Source organism: Chlorocebus sabaeus, chromosome 22 (genome assembly GCF_047675955.1).
Source record: "Chlorocebus sabaeus isolate Y175 chromosome 22, mChlSab1.0.hap1, whole genome shotgun sequence".
Lineage (NCBI taxonomy): Eukaryota > Metazoa > Chordata > Mammalia > Primates > Cercopithecidae > Chlorocebus > Chlorocebus sabaeus.
This window is the reverse complement of record NC_132925.1, coordinates 44,507,586-44,533,418: the sequence shown is the minus strand read 5'-3', so window position 1 is coordinate 44,533,418 and position 25,833 is coordinate 44,507,586. Positions and strand designations below refer to the sequence as shown.

The 25,833-nt window shown below is 46.6% G+C and overlaps 1 protein-coding gene across 1 annotated transcript in view; it reads left to right on the top strand.

Moving 5' to 3' along the window:
• The first annotated feature begins 375 nt into the window (after window positions 1–375).
• ITGB5 (integrin subunit beta 5) overlaps window positions 376–25,833 on the top strand; it is a 122,331-nt gene continuing 96,873 nt past the window's right edge. The window contains exons 1-2 of the mRNA XM_038003428.2: window positions 376–815; window positions 14,182–14,267. Coding sequence (XP_037859356.2) covers window positions 746–815; window positions 14,182–14,267 — 156 coding nt within the window. The 5' untranslated portion in view covers window positions 376–745. The remainder of the gene's footprint in view (window positions 816–14,181; window positions 14,268–25,833) is intronic.

The following is a 25,833-nucleotide window of genomic DNA, read 5'->3' as shown; positions in this document are numbered from 1 at the left end:
ACCTTTCAGAGTCTAGCAACCGCCTTTGGCCCATGTAATCTCAGCTCGCCTAATGCAGCGTGCCCCGCCGCTTTCCCGTGGCGACGGGCGGCGAAGCAACGGGAGCGGGCTCTACTCAGTTGTTTCGAGCCCCCCATGCCCCAAGTGAGTCGCAAGCGACTTCCACCTGGGCCCGTAGGGCCTCCGCGTCCCGGGCCGGTCCCCGCACAGGGCGGAGCCGACCCGGCCCGGAGCTCGCCCCGCCCCGCCTCGCAGTAAGCTGACCGTGTGGCGGCCGGGCGGGGGCCTGGCAGGGAGAGAAGGGGAGGAGAAAGGAGAGGAGGAAAGTGGAGCCTGGCGGACGGAGGGAGGAAGGGAAGGGGCGGAGGCGAGGGGCAGAGTGTGCCGGCGCGCGGGGGAGCCTCGGCGCGGGGCGCGTCTCGGAGCCCAAGTCGCGGTCCCCGAGTGGAGCCAGCCCCTGCCCTGCCCGGAGCCCCCCGCCGGGGCCGTCCCGAGCGGCGACACCCTAGGCGTCCCGGCCCGCCATCCAGGGCAGCCGCCGTCCCGGGACTCGGCCGTAAGCGCTGCGGAACAGATGGTGGCGGCGGGGCGCGGGCCAGCGCGGGCGCTGTGAGCCGTAGCTGCGCACGGGGCATGTGGCGGCGGCCCCCGGCCCTCGGCCCCCGCGCTCCGGCCCCCGCCGGGCCCCGGCCGCCGGCCCCCGCGGAGTGCAGCGACCGCGCCGCCGCTGAGGAGGCGCCCCACCATGCCGCGGGCCCCGGCGCCGCTGTACGCCTGCCTCCTGGGGCTCTGCGCGCTCCTGCCCGGGCTTGCAGGTAAGCCGCGCCGCCCACGGCGCCCAGAGAAACTTTGTCGCGCACACAGCCGCGGGCAGGCGTCTCAGAGGGGCGGGGAGCGCAGGCAGTGCCTGAGGGCAGAGGGCGCCTTCAGGGCACTCCCTGGTGGATGGACCAGTCACCAAGGGACAGCCCCGCGGGGCCGTAGTGAATCTCCTGTCCCCCTCCCGGGCTGAGGAGGAGCTTCCCTTCCTGTGTAAACAGCCTGGCCGGCCTGCTGACCTAGCCCGCCAGCCCCGTGCCTAGGGCACGGGGAGGACTATCGCCGGCCCTGCCTTGGGCCCGGGCTCTCCGTTGGCGGGCACAAAGCGGTCCTTGTGGCCGGCCAGGAGCGGGCCGGCTGCTGGGGGGGGATGCCGCCGGTGTCCTGTTCCCGGGGAAGCAAGGGAGTCTCGAAACCCCAGCCAAAGCCCAGGGCCACCTCCACTCCTGAGGGCTCGCCTCCTGGACTGCGGGTGCACAGGGCCCACCGCGAATCCTGGAGTTCTCTGCGCCTAGGCTAGCTGCCTTCATTTGAAGATGCAGACCCACTTCCCCACCCCACCCCGCCTGCTTCCGCCTCGCCTAGGCCACCGCAAACCCGAGGGGGCACCCGCGTCCCAAACCACAGCCCTACCTGGGACTTCCCTATTAGATTCCTTCTGCCCGACTTTATCCCGCGATTTGCACACGCTCAGAGCCTCACACTCCCCTAACTGTGACGGATTCTGGAGTAGAGGACAGGGGCTGTGGAGATTGCCTTAGCCCGACGCTGCCATGGGCTGACGGCGGTGCGAGGATCCCTCGGTTACCTGCTCTTAAGTTTTCAGGGTTGGGAGATGACTGGAAGTGGCAGTTCGGAGGCCCTCGAGGAAGGATGCACTTGTTTGGGATGCGGACTTTCTCCCTTCCTTTAGGAAATAATAGTGCTCTATTCACTTTGGAGCCGGAGATACTTGATTGTTCTTGTGAGCCAAGTGGTTGCCTGGCTGCCCAAGGGGAGGACTGTTCCCCCCGCCCCGTGTCTCATTTACATGAAGGCAGTGGAGGTTTAGGTTTAAGAGCGGAGGAGGGGTCTGAGCAAACAACAACTTCGTTCAGACCCTAATTCAAACTTAATACTGTAGCAAGGTTTTTGTTTTTTGTTTTAAATGGGAAAATAATCACTCCAGAGCTTGGAGAGTAGATGAGTGGATTCCAGACACCCATCCGGCAGCCAGTGCCCATCACGGATAGTTTCATGGGTCCCTCGGGAAAGCGAGCAGAAGGAAGATGTAGCCCACATCACACAGGAATGTATTGTTGTGAACGCTCCCCTGCTCCACAAGGACTTTCCTTTAGTTTGAAATTAGGCACTTTTTCTTTTTTGGTGGGAACATTTTCTTTTAATACTTTTAATAATGTTAGTAGTTTTTAATTTTGGCAAAATAAGAAAATCTGGCAACCCTATGTTAAGCTCCCCTTCTCATTTTCTGTTTGTTTCTTTTGTTTTGTTTTTAAATCTTAGTTTTCTTTGAAATCCAAAAGTTTGGAAACTGCCAAAGGAGATGGCTTCTAAGTTCCTCTCCAGCTTGACATTCTGTAATTCTGCTTGACATTCTGTAATTCTGACAAACAGAATTATAATAATAATTTCCAGTTGCAAATAATTTTTTTTTTTTTTTGAGTCAGAGTTTCAGTCTTGTAGCCCAGGCTGGAGTGCAGTGGTGCCATCTCGGCTCACTGCAACCTGCACCTCCCAGGTTCAAGCGATTCTCCTGGCTTAGCCTCCCAAGTAGCAAGGATTACAGGTGCTGCCACCATGCCAGGCTAATTTTTGTATTTTTAGTAGAGACAGGGTTTCACCATGTTGGCTGGGCTGGTCTTGAACTTCTGACTTCAGGTGATCTAACCGCATCGGCCTCCCAAAGTGCTTGAATTACAGGCATGAGCCACCGTCCCTGGCTGCAAATAATTTCTAAAAATACATTATTTTCCACTTGCATCGTGCTTTCTGTTTTTCAAAGTTCACGAACATCTTCATGGTGATGTCCATTTTCTCATATGGGCTCAGGAAGGAAGTGACTTGCCCTTCCCCTCTACTTGGGTCAGGAGTGGCGGACCAGGGACCATGGCTTTTGGTCCAGTGCCCTCTGTCCTACCTGACTCAGCTTAGGGAAGAGAAAAGCACTGAGCATGGTGGTTCATTTGCAACTCTTTTGGGGTCCCGTTTTCCCATTGCCCATCCTTGTTTTTTTTTTTTTTTTTTTTTTTGAGACAGAGTCTCGCTTTTGTTGCCCAGGCTGGTGTGCAGTGGCATGATTTCAGCTCACCACAACCTCTGCCTCCCAGGTTCAAGCGATTGTCCTGCCCAAGCTTCCTGAGTAGGTGGGATTACAGGCATGCACCACCACACCTGGCTGATTTTGTATTTTTAGTAAAGACGGGGTTTCACCATGTTGTTCAGGCTGGTCTCCAACTCCCAACCTCAGGTGATCCACCCACCTCGGCCTCCCAAAATGCTAGGATTACAGGTGTGAGCCACCACACCCGGCCTCTGCCCATCTCTTTGACTACAGGTTTTGGTGATGGTGCTGGTGGTGGTGGAGCAAGCCATGGCACTGGCCTCCAGAACTTGCTGCCTACCTCTTAGGGCTCTGAAACTTCTCAGGATTAGCAGAGGTTGACTCACATCTGTGTGATTTCTCCTAGTTTCTCAGTGTTGCTGAATTAACTTCAACATTCTCTCTCTTTTTTTTTTCTTCCCTTCCCTTCTTTTTTTTCTTGAAGCACTACAGGTACTTTATTCAGGGTGTGTTTCTGTATTGCTACTAGGAACATTATTATTTGAAAGAAAAAAACATAGTTACTTAGAGAAAAGAAAGAGATGACCCTCAGGGCCATGCCTGCCTGGGTGTTCCTGGACCGGTGGTTGAATGGCTCTCTCTGCTGCTCTAACCTCCTTTCATCTCGGTATGGATTTCCAGCCCGAAACCTTAGGTTTCAGGGGCTCATTTCCAACAAGTCCCTGGCTGACTGACAACCCCCTCCCATCCCTACCAAGGGCTATCTCCTGTTCTCTCTATTATCTTACGCCAAGAGCCTTCAGACAGAATCCTAGGACATGGTCTTCCCCCAAAACCAGGGGTCTCACTGAGGTGAGGCTTTTCCATGCTGCCTTTGCTAAGAGAGAGAGAGGAGCACCATCTTATAAAGAGGATCCTGCAACACCACTGGAATTATGTGTGCTATCACATTCATTTCTTTTTTAAAAAGCAATCAAATGTTCTTCTGGTGAATGCTCTGCACATCCTAAGACAGCCCTTTGTTTTATTTAGTGGACTCATGTTGGCAGCACCCTTCCTCTACCCCTCACCCCCTACCACATTTCCTGTGGTCTGTGATGGGGTTGTTGGAATTTGGCTGGGTCTGCAGCTCTCTGTAGGTAACCAGACACAGGTTTAGAGCTGACAGGACAATGAAATACAAACAGTGGGTTTGGTCTGTAGACTGCTGTTTATCCTATGGATTTACATTTTAACTCCATCATCCTTAAGTTGGGGGAGCTTTTTATAAAGGGGATTGAGGCAGAAGAGGGCAGGGTCTAATTAGCTCTAATTAGTATTCCCCGCCTGCTTGTTCTCCATGCTTATTTAGCTACTGAGGCAACGGGGAATTGAAATGTCTAAGTAGTTTGGCAAAAGGCCTTTTGTGCCTGCGTGCCCTGGTAACTAGTTTTTCTTCTTCAGCCTGGCCACGGAAATATTCTGAGATGCTTTAACGATATCAGTAATGTGGGACAATTACACACTACTTAAATAATAGGGCCCCTTTCACATGGCAGTGTGCAGCTGGGTTAATGGGATAGGGTCTCTTTTCACAGGTATTTCCAGTTGGCTGGAGCTGAGGGCCTTGGAGAACTGACTGCCATGGTTTGTTTTCCTTCTTTCCGGTTCGAATGGGATTAATGGCCTCTATAAATGTAAAGGAATGCTTTATTTAGAGGCGCCCATTTGTTTCTGAAGCTTCTTGCTTCCGTTGAATGCAGGGTTTGCTTCCCGGGCCTGATGGTGAAAAGTTTGCTTCAAGACAGGCTTGACTCATCCCCTAAGGCTGATGCTTTGAAGGTACTGCAGGGTACCCTGCGCTCTCTTTATAGGATTCCCTCCCCAACTCCAGCCAGACATTTTCAGAGCTGGTTGTCTCTTGCAGAGCTGGGACCTACTTCCGCAACTTGTTCCCTTTAGTTATTCTCAACTCTTACTCAGCGTGATCCTGAGATCCAGCTCAAGTCAGATCATGTCTCTCTGCTTAAAACCTTCAAATGATTTCCCAGAGTCCTCCCAGGCTCCACGAACTCCCCACTGACTTCCCTGACTTTCCTTCACCACTTTCCCTTCAAGTCCTTTGCTCTAGCAGCATGGGCCTCCCACTGTCCCTCCAGCGTGCCAGTCATGCTCCCATGGCAGCCCTTCTCCCTGCCTGTAATACTCTCCTGCAAGATATCTGTATGACTGGCTTCCTCCACCCTGCAACCCTTTTCTTATCGTCTCTTGCTCAGCCAGGGTTTCCCTGGCCGCTCCCAGCTAAAGCTGCAACCTCCTCCCTATATCCCGCGTTCTTTTTATCTGCTTTCCTTCTTTAATTTTTGTCCTTAGCACTCATCACCATCTAATGTAACTACATATCTTGTTCACTATTTCCCCTAAGTAGAATTCTTCCCCAGCCAGGATGTGAGCTCTGTGAATAAGGGAGTCTTGTTGGGTTTATTCACCTCTGTATCCTCCATGCCTAGAACAGCACCAGGCACATATTTGTTGATTGAATAATGGATGAACCTGAGTCTTGGTAATTGGGAGGTGAAGAGGGCAATGTATGCCGTCCTCAACTCCCTGTTGCCTTCTACAGCTAGCTTTGAAGTCAGGGACTATGCATGTGGCTTGCTAGGAAGAAACATCCTGGGAGAAAGAGATTCTGTTGGAATGTGTCAGGATTTTTTTTTTTTTTTTTTTTAATGGAGTCTCACTCTGTCGCCCAGGCTAGAGTGCAGTGGTGTAATCTCCGGTCACCGCAACCTCTACCTTCCAGGTTCAAGCGATTCTCCTGCATCAGCCTCCCGAGTAGCCGGGAGGCAGAGGTTGCAGTGAATTAAGATCACACCACTGTACTCCAGCCTAGGCGACAGAGTGAGACTCCATCTCAAAATAAAATAAAAAAGAAAGGGAAAAAGAAAAGAAAAAGTACATATGTAAAGGTTTTTTTAAAAAATTGAGATAGAGTCTCTCTCTGTCTCCCAGGCTAGAGTACAGTGGTGTGATCTCAGCTCACTGCAACCTCGGCCTCCAACGTTCAAGTGATCCTCCTGCCTCAGTCTTCCAAGTAGTTGGGATTACAGGCATGTGCCACCACACCGGGCTAATTTTTTGTATTTTTATTAAAGATGGGGTTTCACTATGTAGGCCAGGCTAGTCTTGAACTCCTGACCTCAGGTGATCTGCTTGCCTCAGCCTCCCAAAGTGTTGGGATTGCAGGCATGAGCCACTGTGCCGGGTGTCTTTTTTATTCATTCATTAATTTATTTTTTAAAAGACAGAATCTCGCTCTGTCACCCAGGCTGGAGTGCGTTGATGTGATCATGGCCTACTGCAGCTTGAACTCCTGGGCGCAATTGCTCCTCCCATCTGGGCCTTGCAAAGTGTTGGGATTACAGAAGTAAGCCAGTGTGCCCGGCCCTTAAAAAAAGCCTTCTAAGAATTGAGAAATCCGGAAAAATTGAGAAGATAGTACAAAGAGTTCCCATCTACCTCACACCCAGTTTTGCCTATTATTAACATCTTACATTAGTATGGTACCTTTATTATAATTAATGAATCATATTGATATGTTATTATTAACTAAAGTCCATCAGTTTAGATTTCTTTAGTGTTTACCTAAGTCCTTTTTCTGTTCTAGGATCCCCTCCAAGATACTACAATACATTGAGTTGTCATGTCACCTTGGGTTCCTATGGCTGTAACAGTTTCTCAGTCTTTTCCTTGTTTTTTATGACCTTGACAGTTTTAAGAAGTACTGGTCAGATATTTTGTAAATCATCCCCTCTTGGGATTTGGCTGTTTTTCCCATGATTAGACAGAGTTAGGTGGTTTTGGAAGAAGAACATAGAGGTAATCAATTGCCTTAAAAAAAAAAAAAACTTTTGATAGGTAATATAGTCCCATAATTTTTAAAAGTGTAACTCATCAAGTGAGAAGCCTGTCTTTCTTGTTGCCCATCAGTGCGGGATATTTCTGTGACCCCTTTTCCTAAACAGATTATGCCTACATAATTCCTATTATAAAGCTACTAAGCTTTCTTATGTATCCTGAGGGTTTCTATGCGTGTGTTACAAATATCCCTCTTTCATTTTTATTCAGAGGCAGCACAAAACACAGTGTGTATCTTGCTTTTTATTTTTAACTTAACAATGTATTGGCGTAAGCTTCCTGTCAATACAGAGAGCATGCTCATTCTTTCTTTATAGCTGTATAGCACTCCATTATATGAATTGGTGCTTTAAAAATAGAAGTCAGATCTGTAAGGCTGGTATTGTTGAGTGTTGTGCAGATGTCTGATGTTCATAAAGGCAGTGTAGAATGAGAACTGCTGGGATAGAACCTTCCTAGGGCATATTTGCATTTCATGGTAACATTTAGACATATGGCTATTTAGTTGCTAGAGTCTATACTGAGACTGTTTTGTCCATTGTGTGACAAATGTGAGGGCCTGGTTCAGGGTGTGGGGAGAAGCATTCCAGGGCATTGCCAACTTCAAGGCAGAAAGGCCATTTCAGCTTCTGTATTCGCTTCTGTTATCCCACGGAATATTTTGGATCAGGAAATTCCAACTGCAGATGTATGTTTTAGTAGTAGTTGTCTGACCTTGGACCCATGGGGTGTATAGAAGTGGAGAGAGGCTGAATGGAAGGAGGCCAGCCGGGAGGCTATGGCAGGAATTTAGACCAGAGGGCCTGGCTTGGACTGTTGGGGCTAGAGGTTGCAGACAGGAAGGGTTGGCTTAGGATAAACATTTCTTGCATCTTGAAAGGAATGATCAACCGGATGTGGTGGCTCCTTGGATGATTGATGAAACACAGGGGTGAGTCAGTGGGTTTTGGAAGAACATATTTTTAGATTACAGTTTGCAATAAACACTGGGCTTCAGAGATGTGAAGCAAAAGAGATACAGGGAGTTGCCACTGAGCTGGGAATAGTCACTATGCAAACAGCAACGAAGATGAGATGTGGCTATCGTCTGGGCTGCTAGTTCCTGTTTCCATGACCTAGACCTAACACTGACATTTGTGAACTCTGAGTGTTTAGTTTTTTATTCATTGCTTCCTTCCTTTTCAAAGTGCTTATTGGTGCCAAGTGACTCATCCAGCAAAGTCCAAACTCTCTGAAATATTAATAGGTGGAGAGAGGAGAGATTCCAAAGGGAGTGAGTCTGACACCCCACATATCAGCACACAGCCTGTGGTTTAGGATCCTGGAGTACCTGTCTGGTACCTGGCACCCGGCACACTGTGAGTTCCTGGACATCAAGGGCTGGTAGGTCATTCACCTGTGCATCTCTAGCATCCCCCCAGTCCAGTGCTCAGCATTTAGGGTGTGTCAAGTGCAGAGTTTCTTGAATTTGAATTTGTCCCAACATCAACCGAATTTTAGGGCAATCATTTTGAGTACAAACGACTTTACTTTTCTATGTGAATATTTAATAATAACAGAAACAGTTAGTATTGCCATATGATAAATTGTTTTACAGTTGTTCATGATGTTTTCATACCAGGTGACTATCACATCCTTTGAGTTTCTTTGGTATTGTGTCCAATATTCAGTAAGGGCTTTTAGGCTGCTGGACCAGAAGACCAGAGCTCAGTCTGATGTGGGTCAGAATTGAGGAGCTCTTATTGTACTGAGCCCTGGACCTCCAGCCCAAGTTCCCAGAGCTCAGTGACGAGGCTCTGGTAATTATAAAGTGTTGTTTGTAAATGTATGTGGCTTTGAAGCTGGGTGCGGAGGCTCAGGCTCACGTATGTAATCCCAGCACTTTGGGAGGCTGAAGTGGGCGGATCACTTGAAGTCAGGGGTCGAAGTCAGAAGACCAGCCTGGCCAACATGCTGAAATCCTATCTCTACTAAAAATACAAAAATTAGCCAGGTGTGGTGGCATATGCCTGTAATCTCAGCTACTTGGGAGGCAGAGGTTGCAGTGAGCCAAGATCATGCCCATGCAGCTTGGGCAACAAAGCAAGACTCTATCTTTAAAAAAAAAAAAAAAGAAAAAAAAAAGTATGTGGCTTTGATCAGAATCCTAAGTGAAGCCTTTGACCTCAAATTCCTTTCTGATGAAGGGGCTGTTATGGATCTCCAGAGGACCCTAGAGCTCAGCAGGTCACACCAGCCCTACGTCCAAGATGGCAGAGGGACCCCCCAGGCAGGCATCTCATGTGGGTACTTGCTGGTGAGGACCCCATCTGACCTCTTTTTTGTAGATAGGGCTCCTTGTTTCAAGTCACATACGCTTGTTATCTTACATTTTCATCTGTAAAAAGAGGCAACTTGGCTAGCTCATCTTAAAACAATCCTAGCCCCAAGGTACTGTAATTTCATGATTTTATGGAAATGATTTTATATATCAGAGAAAAGGATATGCCTCAAGAGCCTGAGTTTATATTTGATAAGGTTGAGGAGAGGAGAAGCAAAGTTACTTTTGTTCTAGATTTGTTTCTTTTCCCCTGCAGATAGTGGTTGCTGACAGGTACGGGGATTTGACCAAAAAATGGGACTAGCATTTTGCAACTCTTCCTGCACACACTTTTGTTTTTAAAGGCTTAAGTGCCTATTCGAAAATCACTAAGTGAGCCAGGTGTGGCAGCTCATGCCTGTAATCCTAGCACTTTGGGAGGCCCAGGCAGGAGGATCACTTGAGCCCAGGAGTTTGAGACCAGCCAGGTGTGGTGGTGTGTATCTGTAGTCCCAGCTACTTGGGTGGCTGAGGTGGGAGGATCACCTGAGGCCAGGAGTTTGAGGCTACAGTGAGTTATGATCACACCACTACACTCCAGCCTGGGCAACAGAGCCAGACCCTGTCTCAAACAGACAAGCAAAAACAAACAAGAAATCTAAAAAAGAAAAGAAAAGAAAACTCACTGAGTGAGTGAATTCATTTAAAATTAGAAGGAGTTTGTCAGTACATACACAGGCAGGTCCAACTTCCCAGTAGGTTGTGTTCTCAGACCTTCTTGGTCCTCATTTGGGCCTGGGATGGCTTTTCCTGCTGAAGTGCGGTCAGGCATGGTAGGTGGGTCCCAGCAGCACCAGAGCCTCCTGCTGCAGGCCTCCCTGGGTGAGGTAGATAAGGATGAGGAAGCCTAGGGTTCAGGGTTAGGGCTGGTGGAAACCTTTGTTCTCACCTGCTGTGGGCTCTCAAAGCCTCTGTTCCTTTCTTCCTAGCCTCTCAGGTTCTGCCTGTTTCTCCCTCCTGTCTTGTCCCAGCTACCATCCTTATGCCGATTGGTATTTCTTCCTTCTAAAGTCCCTGGGGTGACATGATAAAGCTTCCTTCCCCACTACCACCACCTCCTGCACCCACCCCTCTCCCAGTCAGCAATTTTGCCATTCGCGATTTCTGTGAGTTTTTACTGCTGGTGACAAAGGAGAAGCAGGGAGTTAAAATTAGCAAATTAGGGAAATGTTCCAGTTGCAAGATATTGGTTTTTTTTTTAACCCCTATTTTGGCATTTCTTCTCTTTTACTTTTTAAATGTTTCTTTTCTTTTTCCAGCTTTATGGAGGTATAGTTGACAAATAAAAATTGTATATATTTACAGTATGTGATTTGATGTTTTATTATATGTATACATTTGTAGTGATTACTACAATCCAGCTAATTCACATATTCATCACCTCCCATAGTTATCTTTGTGTGTGTATGTGGTGAGAGTATTTAAGATCTACTGTCTTAGCAGTTCTCAAGTACACAATACATTGTTATTAACTGTAGTCACCATTCTGCACAATAGATCGCCAGAACTTATTCATTTTCTCTAAATGAGACTTTGTACCCTTTAACCATCTCCTCTTTCTCCATTCCACCTCCACCCCACCAGCCATGGAACCACCATTTTACTCTCTGTTTTTCTGAGTTCATTTTTTTTCCATTCCACATATAAGTGACATAATGCAGTATGTCTTTCTGTGCCTGGCTTAATAGTATCCTCCAGGTTCATCCATGTTGTCACAAGTGACAGGATTTTCTCAATTTTTTAAGGCTGAATAGATTTCATTGTATGTATATACCACTTGTAAAAAATATCACATTTTCTTCATTCATCTGTCTGTTGATTCCATATCTTGGCTGTTATGAATAGTGCTGCAAGGAATATGAGAGTGCAGGTATGTCTTTGACATACTGATTTCATTTTCTTTGGTTATATACTCAGCAGTAGAATTGCTGGAACATGTAGTAGTTCTGGTTTAAGGAAACTCCATGTCGTTTTCCATAATGGCTGTACTAATTTACATTCCCACCAACAGTGTACAGAGTTCCCCTGGTTCCCTTTTATCAACATTCTTGCTAGCACTGGCTATCTTTGTTTTTTTCTTTCTTTCTTTTTTTTTTTTTTGAGACAGAGTCTTGCTCTGTCGCCCAGGGTGGAGTGCAGTGGCGCTATCTCGGCTCACTGCAGCCTCCGCCTCGTGGGTTCAAGTGATTCTCGTGCCTCAGCCTCTCGAGTAGCTGGGATTACAGGGGTGCACCACCACACGCAGCTAATTTTTGTATTTGTAGTAGAGACAGGGTTTCACCATGTTGTCCAGGCTGGTCTAGAATCCCTGACCTCAGGTGATCCGCCCACCTCAGCCTCCTAAAGTGAGCCGCTGTGTGAGCCACAGTGCCTGGACTTACAGGAGTGAGCGTCGGCGCCTGGCCCATTGCTTATTTTTCTAATTGGGTTATTTGTTTTCTTAATATTGAGTTGTTTGAATTCTTTATGTATTTGGGTGTTAACCACTTATCAGATGTATGGTTTGCAAATATTCTGTCGCATATGGTAGGTTGTTTCCCTACTCTGTTGATTGTTTCCTTTGTTGTGCAGAAGCTTTTTAGTTTGATAGAATTCCATTTGCCTATTTTCATTTTTGTTGCCTGTGCCTCTGGGATAATATTCCAAAAGTCATTGCCTAGTGTGATGTCAGAGAACTTTTTTCATATGTTTTCTTTTACATTTCAGGTGTTACATTTAAGGTTTTAAACCATATTGAGTTGATTTTTTAAATATAGTGTGAGATAAGGGTTCAGTTTCATTCTTCTGTATATGGGTATCTTGTTGTCCCAAAATCATTTATTGAAGAGACTAGCCTTTTCCCATTGTGTGTTCTTGACAACTTTGTTGAAGATCAGTTCACTGTAAATGCCTGGATTTATTTCTGGGCATTTTATTCTGTTCCATTGGTCTATATGTCTGTATTTGTTGTTGTTGTTGTTGTTGTTGTTTTTCAGACGGAGTCTCGCTCTGTCGCCCAGGTTAGAGTGCAGTGGCCGGATCTCAGCTCACTGCGAGCTCCGCCTCCCGGGTTTACGCCATTCTCCTGCCTCAGCCTCCCGAGTAGCTGGGACTACAGGCGCCCGCCACCTCGCCCGGCTAGTTTTTTGTATTTTTTTAGTAGAGACGGGGTTTTACCATGTTAGCCAGGATGGTCTCGATCTCCTGACCTTGTGATCCACCCGTCTCGACCTCCCAAAGTGCTGGGATTACAGGCTTGAGCCACCACGCCCGGCCTGTTTTTGGTTTTTTTTTTTTGAGATGGAGTCTCGCTCTGTCACCCAGGCTGGAGTGCAGTGGCTGAATCTCAGCTCACTGCAAGCTCCACCTCCCGGGTTCACGCCATTCTCCTGCCTCAGCCTCCTGAGTAGCTGGGACTACAGGCGCCCGCCACCTCCCCCGGCTAGATTTTTGTATTTTTTAGTAGAGATGGGGTTTCACCGTGTTAACCAGGATGGTCTTGATCTCCTGACCTCGTGATCGGCCCGTCTCGGCCTCCCAAAGTGCTGGAATTACAGGCCTGAGCCACTGCGCCCGGCCTATATGTCTATTTTTATGCCAGTACCATGCTGTTTTAATTACAGTTGCTTTGTAGTGTATTTGAAATCAGGTAATACAATGCCTCCACCTTTGTTCTTCTTGTTTAAGGTTATTTTGACTATTTGGGTTTCATACAAACTTTTGTGGTTTGATAAAAATTTTAGGATTTTTTTTTCTATTTCTGTGAAAAATGACATTGGGATTTTGATAAAAAGTGAATTAAATTTTTAGACTGGATAGCATGGACATTTTAACAATATTAATTCTTCCAAACCATGAGCACAGGATATCTTTCCATTTTGGGGGTCTTCTTCAGTTTCTTTTTCTTTCCCTTTCTTTTCTTTTCTTTTCTTTTCTTTTCTTTTCTTTTCTTTTCTTTTCTTTTCTTTTTTCTCTTCTCTTCTCTTCTCTTCTCTTCTCTTCTCTTCTCTTCTCTTCTCTTCTCTTTTCTTTCTTTTCTTTTCGCTTTTGAGACTGGGTCTCCTTCTGTTGCCCAGGCTGGAGTGCAGTGGTACGATCATGGCTCAAAGTGTGTACTATTACACCTGGTGAAATTTTGTTTTTCTTAGAGACAGGGACCCTACATTGCCTAGACTGGTTTCAGCCTCCTAGGCTCAAGCAGTCCTCCCACCTTCACCTCCAAAATGTTGGGATTATCATAGGCGTGAGTCACCATGCCCAGCCTTGGATTTGCTTTTTTTTTTTTTTTTTTTTTTTAATTTGACCTATTAATAGATATGTTGAATCAATGGATTTCCTCTATCTTAATTCAACATTGTGTTCCTGGGAAACATGGTTTCTTTCAGTACACTGTAAATTTTGATGTGAGAGTATTTGATTTATAATTTTCTTTTTTTAAAAAAATTCCTGAATAAAACCAATGTATTGTTTTTTCTTTCCTTTTTTTTTTTTTTTTGTACTATTTTTGTCATTTTGGAAAGACTAAGTGTAAGGGGGCCTTTCTTGTTCTTTCTCAGAAAGAGAGGATTTGCCGAGTTATGGGGAAAATGAGAATCCAAGTAGGTCTAGCAGAAGAAATGGAAGTTGCTAACACAAGCATGCATGTTTGGTGAATGCTTCAGAAACTCAATGTTCAGCCTCAGCAAATGAGTCTTAACCTGCAATTAGCAATGGGACCTGCACCCTTTAGACTCAGAGAGGCCTCCTGTTAAAGAAGGAAGTAATTCTCCCAACTTATTCAAAGGCCTGATCCATGAAATTTATAGCCAGGAACTAATTAGTGCATCATCTTTATCTTGCTTTAAAGGTCTCAACATATGCACTAGTGGAAGTGCCACTTCATGTGAAGAATGTCTGCTAATCCACCCAAAATGTGCCTGGTGCTCCAAAGAGGTATGTAGGTGGGGGAGGGAAGATGGGAAGGAATGTTGCGAGGGTGAGGGTGAGGAGGGGGCAACACCACAACACACCAGTTCACTGTACCTAAAAATCCTATGCAGATTCTGTAAGCTGCCTCTTCCCCGTCAGGCCAGAGCGATGACAAATCCAAGTTTATGAGACAATAAGATAAACTGGGTTTCTTAATAGTGTGAAATGCTAATCCTGTTTTGGGGAAACAAGACTTTCCTTCCCTTTTGTTTGGAAACCAATTAGGATTCATCTGTAGTTTTCAGACCTTTGGTTTAAGAACACCAGAAGACCTGAGCTTGTGAATCGAGTTTGTTGCATAATGATTCAAAACATGTCTAGATGGGTGGCATGTTGGTGGAGGCCAGTCATCTTAGTGTGCTTACTTGAAAATAAATATTAGGAATTAGACTTTATGGAATGATTTTATTTAAAAATAATGGCTGCCATTTCTTTAAGCCTTTTAGAAAGAGATATAAGTTTGAGACAATGTTAGGCTATTGATATCACAAAGCAATGTGGGCTGGGTACTGTGGCTCACACCAGCATTGTGGGAGGCCAAGGCAGGAGGATTGCTTGAGGCTTGAGCTCAGGAGTTTGAGTCCAGCCTGGACAACATAGAGACTCTATCTCTACTAAATAAATCAGGAAAGAAAGAAAGAGGGAGGGAGGGAGGAAGGAGGGAGGGAAAGAAATGTAATTTGGTAGACTAATCAGAAAATGATTGATTTCTAAATTTCCTGTCTTGAAGGAAGTTTCTGGGTCACAAACCCTCCATGTAAAAGGGCCCCATTAAGGTTATTTGTAAAAGAACCCAGGACTTGCTGTTTTGGACTGGCTCAGTCTGCAACTCAGTGTGTGATCCCTGTCAGGAGGACCAAGAGATGGCTCTCGGGAGGCTGGGGTTAGTCTCCATCATGGCAGCCTCAGAGGTCTGGGGATTCCTTTAACCTATGATGGCTAAAAATGATCATGTGGGGACCTTACTAGATGTCATACCTTTTGTACATCATATAATATCTCTGATTCTCACAACAGCTCTGTCAGGTGGGTGTAATACACTTGTTTTATTGATGAAAATATGAGGCTCAGAGCAGTAAAGTGACTCACTCAAGGTCATACAAGTGTGCCAAAACTGGGGTTTTAATCTGACTTCTGAGCCCAAGCTTTTCCCTCCAGACTATACGGCCTCTTGCTTGCTATATGAACTCTCTAAAATGTCATTTTAAAACTTTGGGAGTTCTCAGTTTACTTTGAGAGAGGAATCTTTCCAACATATAAACCTTTAATCATATTTGTGATTAATCGTACCATCTTTGTTATCACCCTTCTTTAAAATCTTCCTTTTGTTCTCTGTGACCTGCAGCGCAGGTCAATAGAGACCTGCTCTGTGGTGTCTTGCCTTCCTCCTGCCATCATCTCTTGTCTGACCCGAAATTTAGCCAGAGGGAACCACCTGCAGATCCCCAGAGAACTCAGCTTGAGAACCCTGCCTGATCTTCCCGGTGTTGCTGCTCTCCCCAGAAAGCCTTGCTGGCTTTTTCTTCCTCTTTCCTTCTTTTTTTTTTTTTTATTTTATTTTTTTGAGACAGGGTCTTGCTCTGTCACCCAGGCTGGAATACAGTGATGCAATTGTAGCTCACTACAGCTTCCGTCTTCTGGGCTCAAGCAATCCTCCCACCTCAGCTACCAGGTAGCTGGGACTACAGGTGTGCGCCACTGTGCTCGGCTAATTTAAAAAAAAATCTTTAGAGATGGGATCTCTCTCTGTTTCTCAGTCTTGTCTGAAACACCTGGCCTCAAATGATTCTCTTGCCTTGGCCTCGCAAATTGCTTGGATTACAGATGTGAGCCACCATGCCCGGCCTATCCTTTCCTTGACTGATAACCTTGTTTTATCATTTTTAAGAATCAATTCGGCCAGGCGTGGTATCTCACGCCTGTAATCCTAGTACTTTGGGAGGCTGAGATGGGCGGATCACAAGGTCAGGAGTTCGAGACCAGCCTGGCCAATATGTTGAAACCTCATCTCTACTAAAGATACAAAAAATTAGCCGGGCGTGGTGGCGTGAGCCTGTAATCTCAGCTACTCGGTAGGCTGAGGCAGGAGAATCGCTTGAACCTGGGGGGTGGAGGCTATAGTGACTTGAGATTCGGCCATTGCACTCCAGCCTGGGCAACAGGGTGAGACTCTGTCTCAAAATACAATACAATACAATACAATACAATACAATACAATACAATAACACAACACAACACATTACATTCAGGCCCAGCATGCAGTGGCTCACACCTATAATCCCAGCACTTTGGGAAGCCAAGGTGAGTGGATTGCTTGAGCTTAGAAGTTCAAGACCAGCCTGGGCAACATGATGAAACCCCATCTCTACAAAAAATACAAAAAATTAGCTGGGTGTGCTGGTGCATGCCTGTAGTCCGAGCTACTTGGGGGACTGAGGTGGGAGGATCACTTGAGCCCAGGAGGAGGACCTTAGTGAGCCGAGATTGTGCCATGGCACTCCAGCCTGGGCGACAAAGCAAGACCCTGTCTCAAAAAAGAAAAAAAAAAAAAAAGAAGAATCGGTTCAACCTCATCTACTCCATAACGACCTGCGTACCTGATCGTCTCCATCTGTCTATCCATTCATTTATCCATCCATCCATCCATCCATCCATCCATCCATCCATCCATCCATCTGTGTATTCATCTGTGTATCCCTTTGATATGAGAATGTAAGCTCCCTCCACTGGAGTGTTAGGGACAGGGGTTCTTTTTTCTTTTCTTTTGAGATGGAGTCTCACTCTGTAGCTCAGGTTGGAGTGCAGTGTTGTGATCTCGGCTCACTGCCACCTCTGCCTCCTGGGTTTAAGCAGTTCTCTGCCTCAGCCTCCTGAGTAGCTGGGATTACAGGCACGTGCTACCATGCCCGGCTAGTTTTTGTATTTTTAGTACAGATGGGGTTCACCATCTTGGCCAGGCTGGTCTTGAACTCCTGACCTCGTTTGTGATCCACCCACCTCGGCCTCCCAAAGTGCTGGGATTATAGGCGTGATCCACCATGCCCAGATGGGGCAGGGGTTCTATCTGTTTTCTTCATTACTGTATTCCTGAATGGTGCTTACCACATGGTAGTTGCTCAAAGGATTTCACTGGATTGCTACTTATTGTGTGTCTGCTAGGTGCAGGCCATGACTACCTTTTTGTCTCCGTGTACTCTGTGCTTCTTTAGCACTTATAACCTCTTTTTGTTTTAATTTGTTTTCATGCCTGTTACCAACTAAATCATCATCTCCTTGAGAAACTGAACTGCCTTATTCATCTTAGATACCCTGTATCCAGTCAAGAATCTGGCAGGAATTTGTATTTGATATAAGAGTACTGTTAAAAAGACATGGAGTTAGAAAAACCAAAGTTTCAATCAGCTTTGCCATTATTTAATTTCTTGATATATAAAATGAAGGTGATAGTTCCCACCCTCCAGCATAACTGGGAATGTAAAATGAGATCGGTGCATAAGAGGACTTGTGGACGGGGCTGATTAGCTGAGCCTCCTGAATGGCTGCCACTGTCATCCATAAGTATTTTCTAGTGACATGTGGCTAGAAAATCCAGAAGCCAGGTCCATTTTTACTTTAAGTAGCTTCCTTCCTTGTGCTAGTACTTCCACAAGTCAGACTTCCTGATGCTGACTGTAAATGAAGGTATCCCTAGGAGCTTGTTATCACCCCAACACACATTTGGGTTCCCTGTCTAGCTCACTGGGCTGCCTCTCTGCTCATCGGAAGCCTCATTCTTAGCTGAAGAAATTCCTATGATCCCTGCCCTGGAATGCAGCTTCCCATCTTCTTTGCGGGTGACCTCTCCCCAGGGCATGGATGTGTTTTAGAGAGCCAGGTTGGAGAGTTCGGGAACGGTTATTTATTTATTTATGGCAGGGTCTCACTCTCATCATCCAGGCTGGAGTGCAGTGGTACAATCATGGCTCACTCCAGCCTCAACCTCCCAGTCCCAGGTGATTCTCCCACCCAGCTTCCTGGGTAGCTAGGATTACAGGCATGTGCCACCACACCTGGCTAATTTTTGTATTTTTAGTAGAGCTGGGGTTTCACCATGTTGCCCAGGCTGGTCTCAAACTCCTGGGCTCAAGTGATCTGCCTGCCTCTGCCTCCCAAGTGTTGGGATTACAGGCGTGAGCCACCATGCCTGGCCATGAATGGTTTTGATCAACCCCTACTCCTTAGCAAGACTGAGTAAGTGTCGCTGGGTGCCTTCTTAACCATATATCCCAGGACATCATCAAAAATGTAATGAGCGTTTGATGTGTGTGTACACTGAGGGTTGCTGCCCAGTAGATAGCCAGTGAGGGCCAGGTTCCCAAGCTATGAGGATGAATCTCACGGCACATTCCATGGGGATTCTCCTGCTCTAGGTCCCATGAAGACTTACCCTTATTTTACTTGAAGTGGGCATGGGCACTCCTTATCCCTGCATTTCACATCCCTTGTAACCTAATTCCATGCCTTCTGGCTCTGTCTCCTCCCACAGGTATCATGTGTGAGTCCACCAGTGTCCTTCCCCACCACCCCCAGAATGGTGCTCTTGCTGGTTCTCTCTTAGTTGGCTCTGTGCCACATCAACCCTGGCTCTCTTGCCTTCGTTTACTTTTTTTTCATTTTTAATCATTTAGTTTATTTTCGGAGACAGTGTCTTATTCTGTTGCCCAGGCTGCAGTGCAGTGGTGTGATCATAGCTCACTGCAGCCTCAATCTCTCAGACTCAAGTGATCCTCCCACCCTAGCCTCCCGAGTAGCTGGGACTATAGGCCTATCCCACAACACCCAGGCAAAGTTTTGATTTTTTGTTTGTTTGTTTGTTTGGTAGAGAACAGGTCTCACTATGTTACCCAGGCTAGTCTTAAACTCCTGGGCTCAAGTGATTCTCTCACCTTGGCTTCCCAATGTGCTGGAATTACAGACAGTGAGCCACTATGCCTGGCCTCTTGCCTTTATTTTCTCACCATGGTTTACCTGAGGGTTTCAGACTTACTCTCTGCCCTCATATCCAGAGTCGCCAGACTCTCCCCTACTCTGAGACCAGGATGTGTGGGTCACTGCCTGTCTTGGCCTGTCCACGCTGCCCCTGCCTCTCTGCAACACACTCTCTACCTTGTTCTAGACAGCCTTGGCCGCTTGCTTCTCAGCCACTTATGGTGCTGTTTGTACAGCACAGCTTAAGACACATGTATTGTGTTCTCACATTGCTATAAGGAAATACCAAGACTGGGTAATTTATAAAGGAAAGGGGTTTAATTGACTCACAGTTCAACATGGCTGAGGAGGCCTCAGGAAACTTAGAACCATGGTGGAAGGTGCAGGGGAAGCAATGCACCTTCTTCACAAGGTGTCAGGAAGAAGTGCCGAGCAAAGAGGGAAGAGCCCCTTGTAAAACTATCAGATCTCAGGACAACTCACTCACCATCAAGAGAACAGCATGGGGGAACCCACCCCTGTGATTCAGTTACCTCCACTTGGTCTCTCCCTTGATATGTGAGGATTATGGGGATTATAGGAATTACAATTCAACATGAGATTTGGGTGGGAACACAAAGCCTAACCGTATCAACACACAATAAACCCCAGCAGTTTATGATCTATTTTGTCCATCATTTTTTAAAATGGACATTTTGTTTCCCCTCTAAGATTGTAAATTTTACAACCCAGCTAGTTGTCTTGAGGAATGTGCCTGGAGGAGAGTGTGTGGATGCTTTCTAGGCAGGGCCTAGGGGTAGCCCACATTCTTCCTACTCACACTGTTGCCTAAAACCCAGCCACATGGCAATGCCTAACTGCAATGAGAACTGGGAGACTTTCTCTAGTTTTGTGCCCCAGAAGAAAGGGAGAATGGGCTCAGTGTACTGGCAGCTTATGCTCGTGTCACTCGCAAGAGGACAGTGGTTTGGGAGAAGTGGGCAAGGCTTAGGGATCCGTGCTCCCTGTGAGAAAGCAGGTTTGGGGAAAGCAAGAGAGTAGGCAAAGACAGGCAGAGAGATTGCACTTAGGGCTTGCAGAAGCTGGGAGGCTGTCAGGGTGTGAATATGAGGCTCCGTGAAATGGCGTGGCTGTGGGCAGTAACAGGCTGCTGTGAAATCCGGGAGAAGGACCAGGTTAGGCAAGGCCACCACTGTGGAGCTGAATTCCCACAGGGAGAAGAACGATGAGGCCTGAAGTATTTGGATGCGTGGAAATGGGGTCAGGCATGGGAGAAGACTAGTGAATTCTGGGCTGGGGTGAGCAGTCTTTGCCTGGGGAAGTAGATGTGGAGAAGAAGCAATACATCAGCAGGATTGGAGGTAGGAGCATGAGGAGGGAGACAGGTGAGAGGCTGGGAAGCAAGATGGGCCAACTGAAATGAAAAGAATCAATATTCAATCCAGCTCACATAAACTATGGATTCCTTAAAGAACATCTCCTTGTGGTCAGACTAAATGAAAGAAATAATATTGGCCTGTTGTAGACACTTCATAAATATTTGTTCAATGAATTAAATAAGTCCATTGGAAGCTGGTAGAGGGATTTCTCCATCCCCCAGGCAGGAAGTATACGTGGCAGTGTGTTGCTGACACACAACACACATTTTGGTTGTCATCAGCTACCTTCTCACATCCCTGAGGGTTCTGCCAAGTTGGAGCTGCAGGCATGGTTGGTTAGGGAGCCAGGCCGTGCTGTATCCCAGCCAAAAAGGTCAGCCTCAGCAAGAAGCCAGCTCCCCGCCTGTGTCCCCTTCTCCCCTGGGTTCTCTGCCTGTTTCCCAGTTTGTTTCTTCCCTCTTCATCCCAGGGATTGGGTATGCTGGCCTCCTTTCTTGCTTGGCCCTTTTGTTCAAGGACCTACAGTTCCTCAACTCTTCTACTCTGTTTCAGAAACAAACAAGAATTTGTCTTTTCCCCCAAAACAATCACCCTCGCCTTTTTAGAGTTTTAGCCTTCAGCAATAGTAGGTAGGATGGCACTCAAATAATGTAATGTCTAGTCTGACGTAGAGGAACCTGAATGCACTCGCTGTGATGCTGGACAGCCAAGCACCCATTGAGCACTAGCCTTGACTGCAGGGTAAGAGATCTTGATGAGCAAAAAATATACAGGGGAGCTGGGCATGGTGGCCATGCCTGTAATCCCAGCACTTTGGGAGGCTGAAGCGGGTGGATCACTTGAACTCAGGAGTTTGAGACCAGCCTGGCCAACATGGTGAAACCCCATCTCTACTAAAAATACAAAAATTAGCCAGGCATAGTGGTGGGTGCCTGTAGTCCCAGCTATTTGGGAGGCTGAGGCATGAGAATCACTTGAACCTAGAAGGCGGAAGTTGCGGTGAGCAGAGATCAGGCCACTGCGCTCCAGCCTAGGCGACAGAGCGAGATTCCATCTGAAAAACAAACAAACAAAAAATAAAATATATATGGAGTCAGATGTTACATATTACAATAAGTAGCAGACATCTTATCCTCCATGTAACAGTGATGATGGGGTGAGTGAGCATGATGGCTTACAATAAGTTGCAAACACCAGTGTTCTAACAAACTAAAAACAATCTAAGTTTAAAACACCTCTCTTTTCTCTTTTATATTATTACCACTTAGTAACTAAAAGCAGCAAAAGGCCAGGCGTGGTGGCTCACGCCTATAATTCCAGCACCTCGGGAGGCTGAGGCGAGAGGATTGCTTGAGCCCAGGAGTTGTAGACTAGCCTGGGCAACATAGTGAGACCTGGTCTCTACAAAAAAAGTAAAAAATCAGTGGAGTATGGTGGCACCTGCCTGTAGTCCCAGCTACTTGGGAGTCTGAGGTGGGGAGGCAGCTTGAGCCTGGGAAGTTGCAGCTGCAGTGAGCGGCGATCACGTCACTGCACTCCAGCCTGGGTGAAAGAGCAAGACCCAGTCTCTCAAAAAAAAAGCTGCAAAGGACACTTCAAGTTTCTGTTTCCATTCTGCTGCTTTTCCCCTTTGGAGAGTTTGATAAGGGTATTTCTGGAGACCAGGGATCAATGCTTTGTTTGTGTATGGGAACCTCTTCCAGCATAGAGCATAGGGAGCATCTGCAAGCAGTTGTGTTGTGGCCCGTTAGAAGCCCATCCTTCTTGCCTGGGCTCCTTTTGTTCAAGAAACAAAAGGTTTCCATTTTTCCCTGTTGAGATGAAGTCCCCCCTCCTCTTCTATAGGTTGAGGCGCTTCTGTACCTGTTTCTCTGCAAGAGGATATTTATCCCTCATGTTTGGTAGGTAACAGATCTCTGTATTTGGGGCAGCAAAGAAATGCTCCCTTCAGAAGGATGGAATCTGTGGGCCCAAAGTTAGTTTCCTGCTGCAGAACTTGGCAGTGGCCTTGGCTAAAATGGGAGGCACACACATACTGCAAAGAGCACTGGATTTGGGCTCAAGAAGCCTGGGCCAGATGAACTTCAACTTCTTGGGTGAACTTAGGCTTGTGGACCTCTGATTTCCCACCTGTGGAAGCCAGGGGATGGCACCAGGTGATGCAGTCAAGGGCCCTTCCCCTTGGAACTTGCTATGTCTGACACCTGGCAGAAGGTCTTGAGTGTCAGGTTTCTGGGATCTGAAGCTGTTACACTATCAGACATCAGGATGTCATTCATGTGAGGAGGACTTTCTTTTTTTCTTTCTTTTTTTTTTTTTTTTTCAGCTTTCATGTTAGATTCAGAGGATACATGTGCAGGTTTGTTATATGGGCATACTGTACTCAAGTAGTGAGCATAGTACCCAATAGGTAGTTTTTCAACCCATAAACCCTCCTGCCCCTGTAGTTCACAGTATCTGTTGTTCACATGTTTATGTCTGTGGGTGCTCAATGTTTAGGTCTCACTAATAAGTGAAAACGTGGTATTTGGTTTTCTGTGCCTGCATTAATTTGCTTAAGAAGGAGAATTTTCTTAAACATGAGTCTGCCTTTTCTCTAAGTCTTTATGATTTGAGGCATCTGTATTCATTGAATTTGGAGCTTAGAAATATAGATATTGAAGGGCTGGGTGTGGTGGCTCACACCTGTAATCCCAGCACTTTGGGAGGCTGAGGCCGGTGGATCACGAGGTCAGGAGATTGAGACCATCCTGGCTAACACGGTGAGACCCCGTCTCTACCAAAAATACAAAAAATTAGCCGGGCATGGTAGTGGGTGCCTGTAGTCCCAGCTACTCGGGAGGCTGAGGCAGGAGAATGGCATGAACCCGGGACGTGGAGCTTGTGGTGAGCTGAGATGGTGTCACTGCACTCTAGCCTAGACGACAGAGCAAGATTCCATCTCAAAAAAAATAAAAAGAAAGAAATATAGGTCTTGAGACGTTTTCTTTCTTTCTTTCTCTTTTTCTCCTTTCTTTCTCTCTCTCTTTCTTTCTTTCTTTCTTTCTTTCTTCTTTCTTTTTTTTCTCTCTCTCACTTTTGTTTTTGTTTTTTTTTTTTTTACCTTAAACTACTAAAGGTTAAGAGATGTTTTCCTGATTTATAATGTTTGTATACCTGGAAGGTCATAGCCATTACTAGATATGCCCCTGGTCTCTGTCATTTTGGTTTTCTCTCTTTAAATATGCATCTACCCTTGTTCAAAATTAAAATATCTAGGCCAGGTGTTGTGGCTCATGCCTGTAATCCCAGCATTTTGGGCGGCCACGGCGATCATCTGAGGTCAGGAGTTCGAGACCAGCCTGGTCAACATGGCAAAATGCCGTCTCTACTAAAAATACAAAAATTAGCCAGGCATAGTAGCACACGCTTGTAATCCCAGCTACTCAGGAGGCTAAGGCAGCAGGATCACTTGAACCAGGAGGCGGAGGTTGCAGTGAGCTGAGATTGCACCACTGGACTCCAGCCTGGGTGACAGAGTGAGACTCTGTCTCAAAAATAAAAATAAAAATAAAAATACTTAGAAAGGAGCACACGGAATAGAGGCGAAGCTCTTGGCTTGTGGCCTGACACCCTCTGCTGAGGTCTGCAGCACTCTCAGTTCCTTTTCTTGGGCAACAAGAACCTATAGCTACAAATCAGTTATGCTTACTCATTCCTTATCGGGTCAAAAATAAATCAATCAAAAGAAATTAGTCACAGCAATTTTTTGGACTCTGTGCCAAAAGAGATCTTCACCTCTTAGGGGAATTTCCATGTTAAGGTAGCTGTCTTACCCTCAAAAGCTTCTTCAGACCTGCCGTGCCCCGTGGTGCCTCAGCTAGTGTCTCTGAGTCCCTAGAGCTCTGGGACAATAATGACAGGACTCGATATATAGGTAAAGATGTCTCAAAGTTATTGAGCACGTCAATAAAACCACATGGCCTGACCCAGGTAGCAAGAAAACGAACTTTGACGCTGATCATAGAGATGCATGGCACTGAGAAGAAATCTAACTTTGGTCCACGTGGCGTATGGGGTGTCCTTTGCTGTCTATAAAGCTGGAGTTGCTGAGAATAGGACTCCCTTTGTACCATCACGTTGCTGACTCGGTCTGCACTTCCGAAGTCAGTGCAACCCTGCAAGTTGCAGCTTTAATGTGATTAATAGTGGTTTCTACACTGGCAACCAGGTGACAGTGCAGGAGCCCATGATTCTTCTTGTTAATGCAGCTAACTTCAGGGAAGCCTCATATGCACTGGAGCTGAGGTTTATCACAACCTCAGCTGAAGAATGTTTTTAAGGAGAAACATGGGAAAGCTGCTGCCAATGAAGGGCATGAAGAGGGCTTTGCTCCTAACATCCTGGAGAATAAAGAAGCCCCAGAGCTGCTACAGTGTGCACTTGGGAAAGCCAACAACACAAATAGGGTTATAATCGGCACTTACCTGGCTGCCTCACAGTTCTTCAGGCCTGGGAAATATGATTTGGACTTTAAGTCTCCTGATGGTCCCAGCAGATACATTTGGCCCTGTACAAGTCCTTGATCTATGATGGGTAGTGTCCATCAAAAATCCCTTTGAGCAGGATGTTGGGAAGCTCAGATGAAGTTCACTGCCAGTGCACGTATCCCAGCAGTGGGGGGATCATCTCATTGACCAACCTAAAGGAATTGTGCACCTGCCTCCTGCTTAGGTGAAGCAGGTTGGCTCTGTGTCCTGGTCTATTCCAGAGTGTAAGCTGGTCCAGACCCATAGGAAGTGTGTCAGGGGTTCCCATTACTCTGAGGAGACTGACCATGCTTCCATTGCCACCCTGGTGGTGGGGCTGTGCACTGGACTGATCAAAACAGGTGCACCTTGACAAACAGAACTGGGCCAAGTATAGTCAGGTCCTCAGAAGCAGAGGGGCTGGATAGCAAGGCTTAGTTCGCCAGTGAGAAATTCAGAGATTCTCTAGCAGAGTAAGCACTGGGCAGGCAAGTCGCTGAGCTCTTCAAGCTCTGGAAAGCTAATTAGACACCTACTTCAGACAGCTCAAGACAGCAGAACCAAACTGGCAGGGCCCTCAGGTTGTTACCCCTCCTTTTCCCAAACCCTGTGTTTTTCTTCTCACTGCTTCACTAGAACTGCTATATGAGAGTCAAGCTTGACCACCTGGAACCC